The sequence below is a fragment of the Pimephales promelas genome, chromosome 1 (genome assembly GCF_988280905.1).
Source record: "Pimephales promelas chromosome 1, fPimPro1.hap1.1, whole genome shotgun sequence".
NCBI lineage: Eukaryota > Metazoa > Chordata > Actinopteri > Cypriniformes > Leuciscidae > Pimephales > Pimephales promelas.
This window is the reverse complement of record NC_142769.1, coordinates 49,331,557-49,349,909: the sequence shown is the minus strand read 5'-3', so window position 1 is coordinate 49,349,909 and position 18,353 is coordinate 49,331,557. Positions and strand designations below refer to the sequence as shown.

Sequence of the window (18,353 nt, the reverse complement as noted above, 5' to 3'; positions counted from 1 at the left end):
GAGCTTAAATAATTGTTACTGTTATTACATGTCATCTTGTTGTGTTGTTTGGTGCAAGAATTGATGAAAAAATGAATATGCTGTATCTGGAACTGTTATTTCTAGAAAATATTCACATCATTAAAATCGCACTGTAATGTCACTCTTTACACTGTCGTCGTGGTCTCGGCGCTGGCTCGGCAGAACTGCGGATCGTACACAAAAGTCTTGTACAGGACCATATAGGCATCTAAAGATTTATATGCCCTCAGTTTCTCTTTATGATCGTTTTCTCTTTAAGGTGGGTGTAGAAGTCAGGCCACTCAACCGAGGTAACGTAAGTTAATCCTGTCAGATCATCCATGCACTGAGTGAGCGTGTAGGCGGCTACAGGTCGGCCAATCTGGTTCTGTCCGTTAAAAATAACTTTTGGAAATAACAATCGCGGTCCTGGACACTGAGTGACCTTACACATTAAGATAATATCAGATTTTCTCCAGTCATTGTTAAAAAACAAGCTAATAATCCTTGCTAACTAGCGTTAGTGAAGCGGCCAGAGGGATCTTTCTGCCTCCACCTAAGCTCCGCCCACAAAAAAACGTCACCATGTTTACCAACTGTAAACGGGTCTATAAATTGGGTTAGAGCCCCCGCCGAGTCAACAGAAGATCTGGAGTGACGACTTTGAAATGCAGAGGGTTTCCTTCACTTGATAAGTGGATAAGCTGTAAGTAGGCCTAATAATTGATAAGGATTGCTGGATCACCGTCTTTATGGCAGAGCAGGCCCCCGATGTTATTTGTGATTGTGAATTCATCGTTACTTACATTTTTAGAAGCAATGACTGTTTTTGTTCTGTTTGAGCAGAGAAAATAGTTCCAAACAACAGAACCACAACATCAGAGCAACACTCACCCATAATTCATCACTGAATAATTCAGCGTTACATACCCTTATTAAAATTACTTTTAAAATGTAATTGAATCTATTCATATCTGGGGGGGGGGGGGTCTCCCTTGTCTACTTGTGATCATCATTAATCCCACTTGTAAACAGGACCAAAGAGTTAACAAACCTACAGTAGCTAAATCATTGTCATTTCAATTAAAGTGTATGGCACATTTCACAATACATAGTTTTAAAAGCAACTTTTCAGAAAATGTAATTTAGGAGTAAGAACGTCTGCATCTTTAAACAATTAATCATGTAGCTCTACGGTAGGCTGCATTTGATAAAGCACATTTGCATTTACATTTATAATATTTAGCATGCACTTTATTCCAAAGCAAAGGTTTGTTTAACTGGTTATATTAAGTTCATGTTTAAAACGATACTTATTTTATTGTTTTAGAATTCATATATGCAGTATATATTTGTTGTAGTATATAACCATAGATATATAAGCAAATAAATTTGGTTATTTTGGCAACAAAAAAGAAAATATGTAATCAAATAAACAGTACAATTACACACAAAACGAACAAACAAAAACATTTCACCAAATTGTTGCAAATCTTATACATCTTTTATTATTCTTTCACTTAGTCAAACTGTATTTCAGTACAATTACACAAAAAGAACAAAAAACATTTCACCAAGTTGTTGCAAATCTTATACATCTTTTATTATTCTTTCACTTAGTCAAACTGTATTTCACCTTTTAAATGATTCACCCATATTCCCATGCCCAAGTGCAAGCAGGATTGATGGTTACTGGAAGTCAGCAAGTAATCAATAGTGTCATTCGATCACTAAGCACTCATGTGTTTTGGTGATGGTCATATCTTACCAATGTATATTTTGTGTTTATTTTGTAGGCTGAGTGTGAGAGCGTTTCCAAAATGCTGACTCTATGGTTGTGAAATGGAACAATTGTTCATTTGATGCTGAAAGACTCTTTTAAGCTGTTCTTTGCTTGTTGCTTTGTGATAGATTTCCACGTCAAGGGTACATCAGCAGGGCGAGCATTGTACTCTACAGCAAACTTGTCGTTAAACCGGGCCATCACATATTTCCAGTAATCTGAGGCCTTTATGCTAGCATCCGCTGGGACGTGCCAGTCAGGAAAGATTTCTCTGTATCTTTTGTAAGGATGGAAATTATATTTAGTCTGGAAACACTTAAAACTTGCTTCACTGTGAACATTTGTTGAGCAGATGTTAGCCACTAATTTTTCAGTGTTTTGATATCTGTATCGACCGAGTCCCTGTGGTCTGTGAACTGAAGCACAGTGGTCAGTGTGAGCTTCTCCACCAGCCTCACATGGAGCTTTACAGAATGGACACTGTTTCCCACATCCAAACACTCTCTTGAAGAGCTCATCCTGGGGCTTCATCTTGAGTTTGTGGAGTTTATCCTGTACATCGACTTTCTTCAATTGTTCCTTCAGTGTCTGTTCCATCTCCTCTACAGATTTGGTTAGCCTGTCAGCAAATGGCTCTTGAGATGCATTGTTTAGGACCATCACTGTTTCTAGAGCATCTTTGGGAATTATTAGCTTTTGTTCAAGCTTCTTGCATACGCAATGTATGAATCCTTTGATGCCATCTTCATATTTCCCATTCTGTGCCATTTTGACCGCTTGTAATATCTCCTTGGTGATTCCTCTAAGGTGATGTTCCTCAAACTCAAACACTTCATGTTCGTTTGAAAACTGTTTGGTGATTTGATCTAATATCCAGCCCTTAACAAAATGCTCATATTCACTGATGTATTTTACAAACTGTTCAAACTTATCTTCATTTACAAGTTCCTTTAAGAGCGTGTACTGGAAAAATCCTCGAGTGCTGAACTGAAATGCATTTTTCCCCTGAAGCATTTTGTCAACAATGTCTGGACCCAAGGAGCTGTAGATGAATGCCTCGACTGCAGGCATCAAGCACAGTTTGGTGAATTCTTCTGCCTTTCTCTGACACTGATCACGGGCATGGAACAGATCCTTGAAATCATTGCGATATTTGTCTTTGTACTGATCAAGGCATCTACGTGGGTCATTCTCCTTGATGAAGCACTCGTGCATTTCTTGAAATTTTCTTGCAGAAAACCCACAAATGTGCAGTTTCAGGGACAGTTCAAAGTCTTCTGAAAACCCCATATTCTTGTTGGACATCAATCCATCATCAATTATGTGTAGGATCTCCTGAATGTAGTTGTCATGGTAATCCAAATGCTGTGAAGTTGTGTCCAGGACAAACTGAGTGCATGTCTGAATGATATGATCTGCAAAATTTTGCAGGTCCACTGCATAGTTGTAATTGAATACCTGTTTGTACAATTTTTTGAAGAAGTTCTCTTTGGCAACTTTGAACACTCCCGTGCCACAATTGTTCAGATTGACCGATGTTAATTTCTCTGAAACAGAACTGCCTTTCTGTTTCATGTTTTCTCGAAGTGGCTTGAAAACAAAATCGGAAATTTTTTTTCTCTTCAATCCAGTAAATGACAGCTCACTTATGGTGTCTTGCCATATTTGTTCAAAGAATCGGTCAAGCTCGTTGTCAGTCGTATGTGCATCCCTCTTTGAGCTGTTGTTTTTTCGTAACTCCTCCAGTAGAGCCAGCACTTTTTTCTCCATTGTATCAGTGAATGTTTTCTTAATGTTGTCCAGATTATTCATTCCTCTCCTAATGTCCACTGTTGTCTCGAGCTGCGTCAGCAAAGAGCTCTCGGTTTCCCTCCTGAGACTTTTTACGCTGCTCACAAAGTCTTCTTTGTACTTTTCCACAAGATAGACATGACCCTCTGTTTGTTCGAAGTATTTGGACAGCTTTTCCATTGTGGTCTTTTCCAAGGTGTCAAGCTTTGTGACCGCTTCTTGTTTCAGTTTGCATAAAAGATCTTTCAGATCTGATTTGTCTGATTTCAGCTTGAATGTCTCAAAATTTGACACTCTGGTTTCAGCTTGAGTTGCCCAAGAGTGCATATGCTTCTTGAAAGACCATTCCCATTTGTGGAATTCTGTGCACAGTCTCATGTAAGCATCAGCCACCAAGCTGTTCCTAAAGCTAAATATGAAGTTTTCATATTTGACTGCATTCCATAAGCTTTTTGTCCACTCCAAAAAATCTGTTATGTTGTTTCCAGATGTTTTATTTTTGCATTTTCCAATTACTTCCATCATGTTCTTTTTAAGGTCATAGACAGCCTCGGAGTAGCCAGCGTTCACTGGTGCCATTGGAGGATTTCCATGCCAGAGTCCAGGGATATACCAGTTGCAAGTCTCTGGATCATAATCAATCACATCGCTGAACTTTTTATACTCCTCCTTGTTCTCCATTTTAGCTGCCGCTTCCGTCATCTCATTCAGCTGCTCCAGCAGAAGCTTTCGATCTCTCATGTTCTTGTCATGGGCTGACACATCAGCAACATTTTGGTGAACGAACAGACACTTGGGTTTTTTACCTATTTCCTTCATTCGGATGAAAGCATGGACTACAATCTGCAAAATGTCCTTCATCTCTGTGGAATTCTCCATTGCGATGTTGATGATTGTGATATCACTCAATCCAACAACAAGTGTGGCTAATTCATTGTCATGTTCATGACTGTCATCTAGTTTTGCCAGTTCAGGTGATTTTAGACCTTCAGTGTCAATTATCACTAAATAATCACAACCAAGCTCTTTCTTGATGTCCTCTGTGACTTTGATCATCTGCATAAAAGCTCCTCTGGTGCATCTTCCACTGCTGACGGCAAACTGAACTCCAAACATGGTGTTCAGCAAGGTGGACTTCCCTGTGCTCTGGACTCCTAAAACTGTGACCACCATGATTTTATTGTTGGGCTGCACCGAAGAGTTCAGATACAGAAGCACATCACTCACCCATCTGAGAGGAATGTTTGATGCATCTCCATCAACCAGTTCCAGAGGGAAGCCATCCAACATCAGCTCAGCACACAGCCGAGGTAAGTGTAGCATTTGTTTACGTGATTCTACGTTTTCTGGAAGTGACACCGCGGCTTCATAGAGTTGTCCCATTTCCCGCAGAAAGTGCTCTATTCCTAAAGAACTGTTAGAGATCTGTTGGTCGAGCTGTGCAATTTCCTCTTTGTTTTCTGAAAATTTCTGACACTTTTCTTTGTACTGCTCTCGAAGGCTTGAGAGGCTTTTTCGGGAGAGATTGTCAAGGTTCATCCGCATCCACTTTAAGAAGTAGGGCCTCTCCTGGCTCGAACTTAGTGCACTAACAAAGCAGGACATTGCCTCGGAGATGTCATATTTACTTTGTTGTTTCCTGAGTTCCGTCTTTTTAATCTGGAGATCGCTCTTGTATGTCTCTATGTTTTGATTACCAGCTTTCCGGAGTCTGCATTCCTCTTTTTCCAGTTTTGCTAAATCTTTCCAGATTTGGCCTTGAAGGGGAAGCTGATCATTCTTGAACTGCAGTGTTTCCTGTATGTTTGTCATCAAGACATGTGCATTATCTTTGGCTTTCTGACAATCTTGAATGTCTTCATCAACTTGTATTCCGAGTTCATGGGCTACGGTGTCCATTACCTCCAGGCAAGCTTTTTTTCCAAGATTATTAATTATGTGATTTACTACAGAATGCAGATTTTTGACAAAATTTGCATCATTTTGATTGGTCTTCAGAATTATGTTGTTTTTCTTCAAACTCATTTCATTGGCCGTCCTTTTCAGCTGCTCCAAATCAAATGTTTTATTTTGCACATTGCCCACCAAAAAAAACTGTGCTTTAGCATGTTGGTTGGTGAGTAACTTGTAGTTTGTGTCCAGATTGTCAAAGAACACAAAAACTGCCGTGGAGGTCTGGCATAAGAAAGAGTACTGTGTTTCAAAGGTCCTGATGTCGCCTCTCAAGTTTGCAACAGCCACGGGTTCAGGAAAAACATCAATGTTTTTGTTTCCACAAGGTAAATACCAACCCATCTCCACCAATCCATTTGATATCTTTCTTGGGATGTCTCCGCAGTCCATGTCATGATGTACAAAAGTGTCATGATATTGTTGGGGATTGCTGAGCAATTTATTTAGGATCTGCGATTTAGAAATGCTGCAGTCACCGAGTCTAACAAAGGACACTAGGGGGAACTCGGAGTGAACAATTCGGTCCTCCACAAAACCTTTTGAGTCTGACAGGGAATGAGGTCTATATTTTTTCACAATATCTCTCATGGCCCAAAGCATGTACATACACTGTTGTGTGTCACACTTTGGAAGAAGTAAAGGAACAGAGAATTGACACATTGACATTTTCGAGACCATTTCCTGTTGGAGAAAACCATCTGCACATAGCAACAGGGCAGTCACTATATCTAAAGGGTTTACGCTGCTATGCCGATCATTCAGAAAATCGAAAGTGTCATTGTCGAAATCTAAGCTTTGCAAATCCTCAATCTCATCTGATGAATATTTGACACTTCTTGTAGTCACATTCACCATCATCAGTTTCTTCAGGAACAGCCATGGCAAAGACGATAGAGACTGGGCTGGCTCATCTGTCACTGACCTTTTGTCAATCTGTAGCACATCGCTGAGTGAGAGTTTGTTCGGGTAGTACTGCTCCAACCCCAAATCATGTAAAAGGCTCTGGATGTTTGTTTCTGTTGAAGAAGCAAGCATTTCATCAATAGTTTCTACTCATTTCACAATTAAAAAAAAAATATATATATCAAATAAAATGAGGCATAAAAATATTTGTAGGGAGGTTTGCTATATATTATACTAACTGGTTTGAGCATATGTGACGGCTTCTTTGCTTCTGTTATCATTTGAAAGAACTTTTGTAAGGTGAAAAGAGTACTTCTTTCCAGGATTTAGGTCATGGAAAACCACAGTGTTTGATTCTATTATCTCTTCCTGAATGATTTTTCCATTGTGGCTGCAAACAACATGAAACTTGTTCTCCTCACAGCCAGATGCATCCCAAATACGAGTAACCGATGTTGTGCCCACACTCTTAACCTTGAAGTTTTCCGGTGGGACTGGCCCTGCAATCATGAAAACATTTGTTGTTAGTTCTTTTTCAATTTCAAATACACATTGTTATACAATTCTAGATTCATTCTACATGGATAAACAGAAAGATAATTACTGGTGCATGCAGTCACTTCAACTCCCACACTTCGTTTTTCATTGTCTGATATTGAAACAAGGGTGAAAGTGTATTCAGTTCCTGGACATAGATCTTCCACCTCTATGGCTGTGTCATTTGTGATAGTAGAGGTCTTTGTAGTGGTGATATCATAGTAGGTCAACTCAAATGTAGATATATTGTCTGGCCTATCCCAAGCAAGAGTAACAGAACTGGTCCCAATAAGCTGCACTAGAATTTCACTTGGTGCAGGAACATCTGTGGAAACAAGAAGCATACATTTTCAACTTCTGGAAAGAGTACTAATAAAGTATTGTCAGTAGTGATTTATTTATCAACATAAATATACATTCACTAATGCTCAAACAGTTATCTCAGCATCTCAGATGTGCAACCTCGTTTACGTTAGTAACCAAATGGTTATAAAACTCTTCACTCAACATTGTCAGTAGCTGATGCTATGGGGAATACAATCGAACAACACTTAACTAGTGCAGGAATATCCTAGCCCATAAGGAAGAAAAGGGGCACGACAAGCCTGGTCCAAAGATGGAAGCTCCAATCCGATACAACTAAGTGAGTGGACTGGAAAGTAGTGCTTGGTCCAGGAAAAAAAAGCTAATCGTTATTGCGTTAATCCGCAATTGAAGTCGGCAAGACATGTACCATAGATAAGAAACACTCTCCAGGGGAGTGTGATGAACTTCAATGTAAGTTGGTGGCGTCCAGCAAACCATAGTCGAAACCCTCAAGCAGACGGGATCCGCGCCTGTTGTGTGGGGACATCCAGGTATAGAATCTGGCATAGGTAGAAGGCGCCGATAAGTACAGTCTTTGCTTTGTCAAAGGAAGCTCTTTGGTGTGGCTGGAGCACTCAATATACACTTTAAAGGCCCGAACTCTAAATAGAGTTGAAGCAACCTTAGGCACATAGTCGTGCTTAACCAATAGGGCTGGGTAATAAATATCGATTTGTCGATATTAATCGATTCTCATTTTTACGAACCGATATCGATTCTTAAATCTCAAGAATCGATTAGTCATCCTGTTTCATTTGAATGAATGGATCATTGTATCGCGGCTGCGCGCATTCAAAAAAATCGCAATGATCTTTGTCCTTTGTTACTATTGATATGAAACAAAGTCTCAATTTTCAAATTACGTCCATTTTCTATAGAAATTCAAAAACATAAATAGTGTTTTGGCGCTGTGGCGTGAGATCGCTCTGGCGGAGCTCCAGAGAAGCAGCAGCGCTGATCTCTCTTCCGGCTTAATAATACCAGTCACAGCGCCAAATAAACATGAATTAGCATCTGAAAGTGTGTTAAAGATAAGAGTACAACTCGAAATCCGTATCATGTCACATTGATTCACTCAATCAGCGTTTCAACCGTGGAAAGATGTCAGTTAAACAGCTTGTGATCAATGTCTATCGTCATATTTACCTCAGAAAACCCACATAAACTCGTTAGTCAGCTAGAAAAAAATAACTCTAGAGAGGAGCATTTTGCTAAATATATACACCATATTACATATGCATTATAATCTTAATGTTCTTCAATATTTAAAGCATATTTAAATAAATCTGGCAAGTTTTTATGACAGCCACCATTTAAATGTTTATATTTCAAATAATCTTCTTATTATAAAAATAAATAAAAGTGTAATTTAAGTGTTTGTATAGCTACAAAACAGTTCATTATTACCTTCATATTAGGCTAATGAAGCCTATTGGCTACAACTAGACTCCCATAGTTTACAGCATTTAAGAGATTTGATTCCCTTGAGAAAAATGGCCATTTATTGTAACTGATATCCACAAATAATCAATATTGAATCGAATTGAATTGCAAGCTTGTGAATCGAAATCGAATCGAATTGTGAAATTTGTCTCAATACCCAGCCCTATTAACCAAGGCTACAGCCAGCAACAGAGTCGTGCTTAACCAATTAAACAATTTCCTGATGAATTTTTGCTATTCGCAGTCCAGAAGAGAGAAAGCGATCTCTCACCCGGAACCACAGCGCGCACAACACGACAGTCCTGTTTAATGAGTGAGAGTGAGGACAGAACTAAACATTCAATCATGGTTACACTTTACATCTGGGAAATTATTCAAATTTTATTTTAGATTTCTGCTATCAAAGATTATAAAAGTATGATACTTGAGATGAAACCATTACAGGCGCATCCCTTCACAGCATTGCGCTGTCATTTATTCCTTAAACCCAAACGTACCAATCGGTGATTGTTGTAAAAATACTGTTGTCTGTACTGTTACTAAATTGCGGACGCGTTTAAACGTCACAATATGCAAAATTGTTTAAATTCATACCTAATCACCATGACCAAAATGCATTACGATTTATGATTGAAAGCAGTAGCCTACCAATAATGTCAAAAATATGATGTGCAGTAGGCCTATGGGTGGAGCCAAATACGGTATTCGGAAAGGCACAAATAACGTGTTTTTTACCAATATTTATTTCGAACAAATACTTGAAAAAAAAAAATTTGTATTCGCGGGAATAAGAAAAACTTTATATCAAAAAGTTGCGTTCCCTCACGAGACCGCAGTGCGCGAGTGACGTTCAGGAGGAGATGACTGACAGGCTGCTCCACACAGCAACAGAGAGGGCTCGGCTGAACGGAAAAACACTTAAAGGGTAACTAAACACCAAAACAACTTTTTTTTAGTTAATGATCTGTAAGAATGGAGCTTCATAAATGCTGTTCATTGATTCGAGTACATTTTTTGACAATTGAGTATAAAGTGTTTTGATTTTCAAATATATGGTGTAAAAACGTCTGAGTGCTGCCCTCTTCAGGTTAAACGGAAAGCTCCTGCAGTAGGGGTACTTGCTGACGTAGCGAACTCTCAGACGCACTCTGTCACACCCTTGGTGCGAGCTCACCACGCCCTTGGCAGCCCCTGGTATAAAAGCATCTGGTTCCGTCAAAACTACTGTAGCGAGTGAGGAGTTGGATTTATGAGTATTGAAAACGATCAGGATACTATAGCATATAATAGCATCTAGTTAGCATAGCATTTATATAGTTATTTAGATTATTTTTGAAAACGATCAGGATAGAGTATTGTTGCATCTATTTAGCATAGCATTATATAGATAATTTAGATTATTTTGTGTAGCTAGTAGCATAGTACAGTTAGGATTAGGGCTGAACGATTAATTGCATTTGCGATAAAATCGCGATATGATGAAACGCGATTTTGTAATCGCAAGAGCTGCGATTACACTGGTCACTTGACACGTGAGAGAAAAGCAGTCTGCAAGATAAAGCATCAACTTGCCACGCGGTCTGGCGTCCAGAAAAGAACAGTTTATTGTGTTATTTATTATCTCCTCTCCTCAACAATCCTGGATCGATTCAGACAATTTCAGAATCGAGTTTGAGCTTAGTTTTTAAAAACGCGTGCTTTAGAAACGAACCGTGTTCTGAATCTGCTTGCTTCTATTTTCTCGCTCTCTCTCTTCTTCACTCACACACACGACACCGCTCGAACCTTCCAAAACATAGTAACGTTATTTTATAAAGGTCGGGGTTGAACCAAATTACAAGGACATTCGCGGGCTTCATTGAACAGGTTTTGCCGCTTTGCTTGATGTTATAACGTTACACTTGCAGTGCGCGTTCTCTCCCGCGGGTATTTTCTATACAAATGCTTCACAGAGGCATTATTTATGTATTTTGGAATGCAGTTGGCTTATATATTAAAACCATAAAAATCACTGAGAAGGCTGCTTTCATTTTAAAATACTAACGCGTGCTTTGTGAAGAGCGCTCGTGCATGCGGCCGTGAGCGACTCATTGGTAAGTGCATGTCAAAATGCTTTTATGACGCGAAATTGATGTAAACACGGTCAGTTATATCTTAAACCACAGGACAAACCACATTTACAATTTCAAAAGACATATATGCATTAGTGTGAATGCAGCTTATCATATCTAAACTGAGGGGAAATCACTCCAGCTCTTGAATGAAAAACATTCAGACAGCCTACTTCTAAATGAGACCACTCTTTGTTTATTGCTTGTAATGTTTTTTTTTTGTTTCTCTTTATTTACTAGCTTTTATATTTTGAAGCTATATTATTTTATATAGCCTATTTAAAATTCTTAACATGTAATTGGTTTAATTAAATGTTTTTTTATATTTATTTTTTAAAGTATGTGTTTTTACACATGTAATTAAATACATATTTTAAGAGCTATTAAGATTAATTAATAAGAAAAAAGTAGATCGGATCATGAGCTATCTAAAGATTCCCATTCCTACTGTACAATGATTTATTGCTTGTCTTTGTCGACTAATACAGAAGGTAAATAACTTCTTTTTTTTTTAAATCGCATATTAAATCGCAATCGCAATATTGGTTAAAAAAAAAATCGCAATTAGATTATTTTCCAAAATCGTTCAGCCCTAGTTAGGATAGCTTCAAGTTAGCATAGATTTATCAGTGTTTAGTACAGTGATCAGGATAGTAACGGAATAGAGGTGGACATGGGCTTCTCCACACGCAGTGCCAAACACTGCTCGTCCTGCATGGACTCCTCCACCGCAGCAGCGTCTTGATGTGAGTGATCATGGATATTTTAATCACAATTTATGGTTAGGATAAAGTTAATCCTCTGGGGTCGACAAACAAGCCGGTGCATTTTGCTGGATTTTTTCACATAGCGGCAGAATATAAATATGAATACATGCCCACAGAGCGCGCGCTATTGAGATCAACTTGACGACAAAACTCATCAGATGCCGGTCGCGATGCGGGAGTTAAGACCGCAGTTTGAGCCAGGGGCTCGAATGGATTTGGCCCTGTGTCTACATACAATTCACCCTCATCCACTTCAGGTGAAGGTGAGGGAGAAAAGTCCTCGACTTCAAATGGCCGCTCTGTTGCAAAGGCAGCTACTTGCGTCCCTCCAGTCTCGCTCTATTTTAGAGTCTGACAGCAGCTGTCACTCACGGAGGGTCTCAGGTGCATGCCCCCTAGCCCCGCTGGGGTCTGCCCATTTTTTCAGCATTTTTCAAATATTGCTAGTGGGTGGAGTCAGGCTCTGACCAGGGGTTTAGTTACCCTTTAACTGCATCACTATTTTTGTTGAATAGATTTTTGTACCATAACTGGGTTCCGGAGGCAGTTTGTAACTTTCGGGAAGCGGAGTTTGATCGGGAGATTGTTCCATTACGCTGGATTGTTGACGTCTGCAGTTGGGTCTCATGTTCGCTCTGTTTACGTAGCTCTTTTAGCTCGGTAGTTATTTGTTTTATTACATGAATTGCTTGGTTGAATTCTAATGTAGAATGCGGTCTGTTTTATTTCTTACAGACCGCACCAAGTATAACACACAGTTGGCATGGAAAACCGAGCATTGCCATGGATTCTAAAAGTAGAGACGGAACAGACTTTTTTTAACGGAAGCAATACAATCGTTTTAAAATCAATAAACTCCTTTTTAAAGCAATATTTTTAAATTATTGATTTATTTCGTAGGTAGACATGTAGGATATGCGGGTTTAAACATGGATGGGGTCTGTTATATTATTTATTTTCAGTGACATTCCTTGTTATACATTTTCATTGCTGGATTTATAGAAAAACATCAATCAATATTGCATATCCATAATTATTTTAATGGATATAATTAAAGAATACTTACGCTGTTATAAATTAGATGTGTAACACACACACAAAAAACTTTTTACGCCTATTTTGAATTTTACTCAAATACAAATCCAAATACAGATACCGGCTGCTTTGCACACCCCTAATGTGCCGTCAAGTTTGGGTGTTGTTAAAATGAGTGTTCTCACCGATACGAGTTTTGATGAGTTGTATTTTGACCACTAGAATCCAGAGCTGACTATGAGGAATGGAAAGTTGACAAGCCATTAAAAAGTATTGACTTAAGAAACACTTATATATTTTCAATAAGTCATGTTCCCATTTATACTAAATTCTTTTTATAAGGTCAAACTTTTTTAAAACATTTGTAGGCATTATCAATCCCAATGCAAAAATGTTTTATTTGTTCAAGTAATTTAGCCTACTGGTCAGGCATTTTTTGTTAACTCGCAAAACAGTAAGGAGAAAATTACAATTTGATGGGTAATTTAAATATATTCTGTAATCACATTTTGGCAATGTCTTAATTAATTGTTAATAAAACCAAATTAATTGTAATTGTATATATACCATTGATGAAAACCAGCTGATACCAAGGTATTTTAGGCCTACAATTCTAACATAATTTTTCATGAAAAAATCAGGATTGTATATTTATTTTTCGAAATAAATAATTAGGTTAATGCAAGTAGCTTCTTGCAATAGTCTCCTAAATGAGTACTAAAACCTACGTGCAAACCTTACCGCTTTAATGATCGTCCCTTATTTTTCAGTGCATTTGTTTTACAACATATGGCTATTACTGTCATGATTATGTAGGCTAGTAGTGTAATGTAGACAGACACAACTAAAAGAGATTTGAATTTTACTTTGTTTAATTTGCACACTGAATACGGGTGGAGCTTTTAATTATAAACTCTCAAAGTGCACCAGATTGATGAATTAAACATTAAAATGCACAAAATTTTCTTACAGGGGGGCATGCCCTCTAACCCCCCTAGAAGGCCCGAGGACCAACCACCACAGATTTAACAAACAACCTGCGAGGAACACTGGAATTGCTATTCCAATGCAATTTAGAGCTTTTTGGGGGGGATTAAGGTCTGTGGAGTTTAATTGTATTAATAAATTACAATTTTATACTTATTTCATCTGTTAACTCTCATTCACTTGACTCACTCTTAACGTGGCATTAGTTGGGATGGGGTGGGTGGCGGTCAGGGACCTGGATATTGGATAGGGGGCGCTGGCCCAAAAAAGGTTAAGAACCACTGGCCTAAGGTCTATTGTAATGGTCAAGGCCGTATATTTGTATAAGGTAAACATATCCATTTAAATTGTGGCCAACATTGCAAAATAATTATATGTATAACTGATGCATTTACCTTGTTGTAACTTAGAAACATCCTCCTTGTGATAAGATTCAACAGCACATGCTCCTGTTTGTTGCTTGTCTTCAATTTCCTTGATTTGAAAGTTTTTCAAGCATTAGAGGGATGCAAACTCAGGCCTGTCAAGACTAAATGCTAAATAAGTTTCTGCAACTATGTGTAAATCACTTTTATTTGCAAAGAAATCTGCCTTATGAAAAAGAAAAAGTGGTGCTTACGTCATCCTCACTGGGGCAGTCCATTTTTCTAGCGAGTTGATTGAGACTCCTATAAGAAATCTGATGCAGAATGAATTACATAAATTAATAAACTATACACATGATTCAGTAAAGTGATAAAAATGGCTTCAATTATTATACATTAAAAAAAAAAAATAATAATAAAAACTGTGTTTTGGATTTAAAGCTTTCTGAACGATTTGTTACATTTCTATTTGCAAACCATTTTACTTCTATAATGTGATGTACGCCTATGTGAAACTTAGGCTACAGCCAGAAATGTACTGAATCCCGAAAAATGTTTTAGTTCAAGAGATTTCCACGACGCATGCGTGAGAACTGAGAATAGAACGGTCTTCTACTTCTTGTTCAATTCTCGCGCATGCATCGTGGAAATCTCTTGAACTCTCGTCTCAGACCCACAAGGAAGAAAAGCAATAGTTGATTAAAGTCGTTATTTTTGTTTTGTTTTTCAGCAAAAAAAGTATTCTCGTCGCTTGATAAACTTATATTTGAGCCACTGCATGCAAATGCAAGCACCAGGCAAGATAATGATATAAATAATAGAGTTGAGCCGGATACTCGGCTAAAACGAGTATCCGGTACGGATAAAGCACTTTTGTCGAGTACGAATATTATACGAGTAATACGAGTAAATATCTGTGCTCGGATAAAAAAAAAAAAGTTATGTTGAGATTAAGGCTGAGCGATATATCAATATAAAGAATATATATATTTTTTAAATGTGATATGTAATTAGACCATATTGCATATCGATAGGCTATTCAGGTTTGCGCTGTGATCCTTGCTCCAAGCAAGCTGCTGAGTGCTGACCCAGAGCTCTCTGCACTGCTCCCCGCGCCCCAGCCACTCCTTTTCCACTTTGCGTGCTTGATTAAAGCATGTTATGTTATGTAATGAAATAAAGTCTTTCACCTCAGCAAAACGGACTTTCTGTCCTGTCAGCCGCCCGTTATACTGTAACGTTAGACGTAGCGCACACTCAATTGCAAGCGCAAATGCGGCGGCGCGCGCTGGATCGCCTCTGTATATAAAGTGCAAAAGAAACTATACGAGCATGCAACACTGTTACGTTGTAAATTACACGAAATAAAAGCAATGCAGTTATGATTTTCATTCTATTCACCAGAGCAGTTTTCATGTTTCATAAACAGTTCTTGTTAGTACTGTGTATTCACTATTCACCATAGTAACTGTCGTTTCTATATTAACCCCGTAATGCCCCTATTTTTCTTTGTGTTATTTTTTTTATATTTTTTTAAATGACTGTAATGGCTCATACCAACGTTGTATTAACAAAATAAATAAACCAATTAATAAATCACAATTACAATTCCAAGGGAATAATCTGCAATGAAGATTTTTGTCATAGCTAATCATGCAGCCCATAAGGTGAAGAAACCTGTTTATTATTTATTCATTTGGTTTGGCAAATGTTCAAGTTTCAATAAAACTACTTGTGACATGTCATATTTGGCTTTGACTGAACATTTGCTCTCACTTTGCAGAAAAAATATCTGGATATATTTTGTATATCAAAATTCAGCCTAAATATATCGGGATATAACTTTTGGTCCATATCACCCAGCCGTAGTTGAGATGAAAACTCTTGTTCATTACATTTTACTTCATAATTGCAGCCACTTGTGTTGTATTCATTGTTGCAAAACTTGTTCTGTAGTTCGTTTGTTATCGTGATCAAAACCATTGATCTGAAGCTCAATGCTGATGCTGTCATGTAAATAGTTTTATTTCTTATCAGCCATAAATTTAGCAATTTCAGATCAACCCATATGAATTGCATGCTTAAAATAACATACCGTTTAAAGCCCCGCCCATTTCAAGACGACCCGACCCACTTCCGGGTTTAGGCCCCGCCCAGTCCGAGTACAGATACAGATAATTCATATGGTTAACAGATACAGATACAGATACAGATAATGCTGTACTCGCTCATCCCTAATAAATAATAATGAAAAATTAACTATGAAGAAAAATGTCTAGTGAATGTGGCTAGGGAGTTTTGCTAAGAGAACTGAGCAACAACATACAAAAATTGAAACCTTTTAAAATTATAAATTAGTTATAAAATAAATTAGTCAGGAAGTAAAAACCCAGAACATTGCCATGATTTCCACTGATGTTCTTTAAAAGTTATGTAACTGTTAGGACAACAGGTTTTAAAATTATGTTTATGGAACATTCTTATTGTTATTCATATTTAATATACGTTCTCATGTTGAGAAAACTTTCTTAGACTATCAATCTTGGTACATCCTAATAATGTTATTTTTATTTTCTGAATGTTTTCATGATGTTATTATAATTTGTACTTAATGTTCTCGTAATGTAGAAAGAAAACCTTCGTGGAATGTCCTTACAAGGCGATTTTTACTGGATGGACATTCCCATAACGTTGAAGAGAACATATATAAAACATTCAGAAATAACGTTTTCATAACATTTTCAATATGATAGAAAGTAATGTTCCTCTAAGCTGTGACTGAGTGCGGGCCACCACACAACTTACCCCCTCCCTTGCAGTCTCATAAACCTCGTGATTATATGCACTTTTCTCCGACTGTTAAGTAACGCGATCAAGGATGCTTGATAGTTCTACTCTTCTTTAAATATACATTTAAACGAACATCATAAACACTTACTATATGTCGAGATGCATCGCAGGTTTGCTCTTGCCATCCACTTTGGCACACCGTCACACGAGGCGAAGCGAAACATTTCCGGTTTTAAAATAGCGTGATTCTCGCGCGCTTTCATGGTCACGTGAACTGCACAATTATGGATTTTGGGTTTTAGGCTAATAATAATTTGTTAATTTGTGATGCACGTAACTGTTTAGGGTAAGGAAAACGTTTGTGAAGATGGATTGTTGAAAATGTCGAAGTATAGATAAGTCCTTTTCTGGAGTTATTTCCAGTGAATTCATTTCAAATTCTTACATGTATAAAACAATTACAACAATTAAAATAATAAGAAAGCCTAGCCTAGTGGCTTCTACCATTCAAATGAATAATTTACATTGGAAAATCTGTATTAAATGAGATTGTGAGATTGTTTTAAATATTTTTTTTGTATACAAATAAGGAATTTTGAAAAAAATACTTTGAAACTACCGACAGTAGGAGGCGGCACCTGTATTTAACGGCCGTCGATCATTGAGTCATTCATTTAAACGATTCGTTCAAACGGTTAATTTATTCAGAATGAGGCGGTTTAATAATGGGTAGTTGAATATTTGACTCAAGCGATTAGTTCATGACAATGATGTACTAAAAATAGAAACATTTTTCTTAGCATATTTCGTATACAGATGACAGCCGCTAAAATTCCATTCAAGTCTTTTCTAGATTGACAATCACTACTATCACACAGTGGCCATGCCCTTAATTATGCAGAACTTTAAGGCCTAATATAATTTAAACAGATGAGTTAAACAAAAATCACCCCCTCACAATTATCATGAAGGGCAAAATTATCTTCAATTAGTATATTCTGTCAGGATAATCTATAAATCTATAAATGTCACTAGCCCGGGAGGAAGCTCGTGTAGTCCCTACCAGCCGTTTGTTGTAGTCCTTAAAAATTTTTTTATTTAATAGCAAATATCTCCCTTTGCTTTGAACTTTGAGCATTGTAACTTTGCAGATGTTGTTAATGCTCAAACAACAACATTACACACTACCTAAAGTTAGAAAAGTGAAATCATAATCAACCACCGCTTTAAGTTTTTTTTTAAATCACCGAAATAAAAGTTTTTACTCAGAATATCTAGAACTCTGCGCATCTATAATCACATGTAATACATGCTTCTCAATTAACAGTAAATCAAATGACTTAATCAAACTATTCTAAGCAGTTTAAGTAGTTTGATAGTATTAGTAAGTTTGAGTTGTATATGTTTGTCCATCAACTTTGGTTCTCATTTGCACTTGTGACACAAACAAATCATGGGGGGCGAATAGCTGAACATGTTGATCTCCTTATGTTGCTGTTGGAAATTACATTTCAGGTACAGC

General features: G+C 37.5%; 1 protein-coding gene across 1 annotated transcript; it reads right to left on the bottom strand.

The window, feature by feature from the left end:
* Window positions 1-1,801: 1,801 nt before the first annotated feature.
* On the bottom strand, window positions 1,802-17,065 carry LOC120469317 (interferon-induced very large GTPase 1). Its single transcript, XM_039658235.2, has 6 exons — window positions 16,980-17,065; window positions 14,296-14,355; window positions 14,072-14,150; window positions 7,035-7,292; window positions 6,670-6,930; window positions 1,802-6,543 (listed from the first exon to the last, which is right to left on the bottom strand). The coding sequence occupies exons 2-6, from the start codon at window positions 14,317-14,319 to the stop codon at window positions 1,856-1,858; spliced, it is 5,310 nt and encodes a 1,769-aa protein (XP_039514169.2). The 5' UTR covers window positions 14,320-14,355; window positions 16,980-17,065; the 3' UTR covers window positions 1,802-1,855.
* Window positions 17,066-18,353: the final 1,288 nt, after the last annotated feature.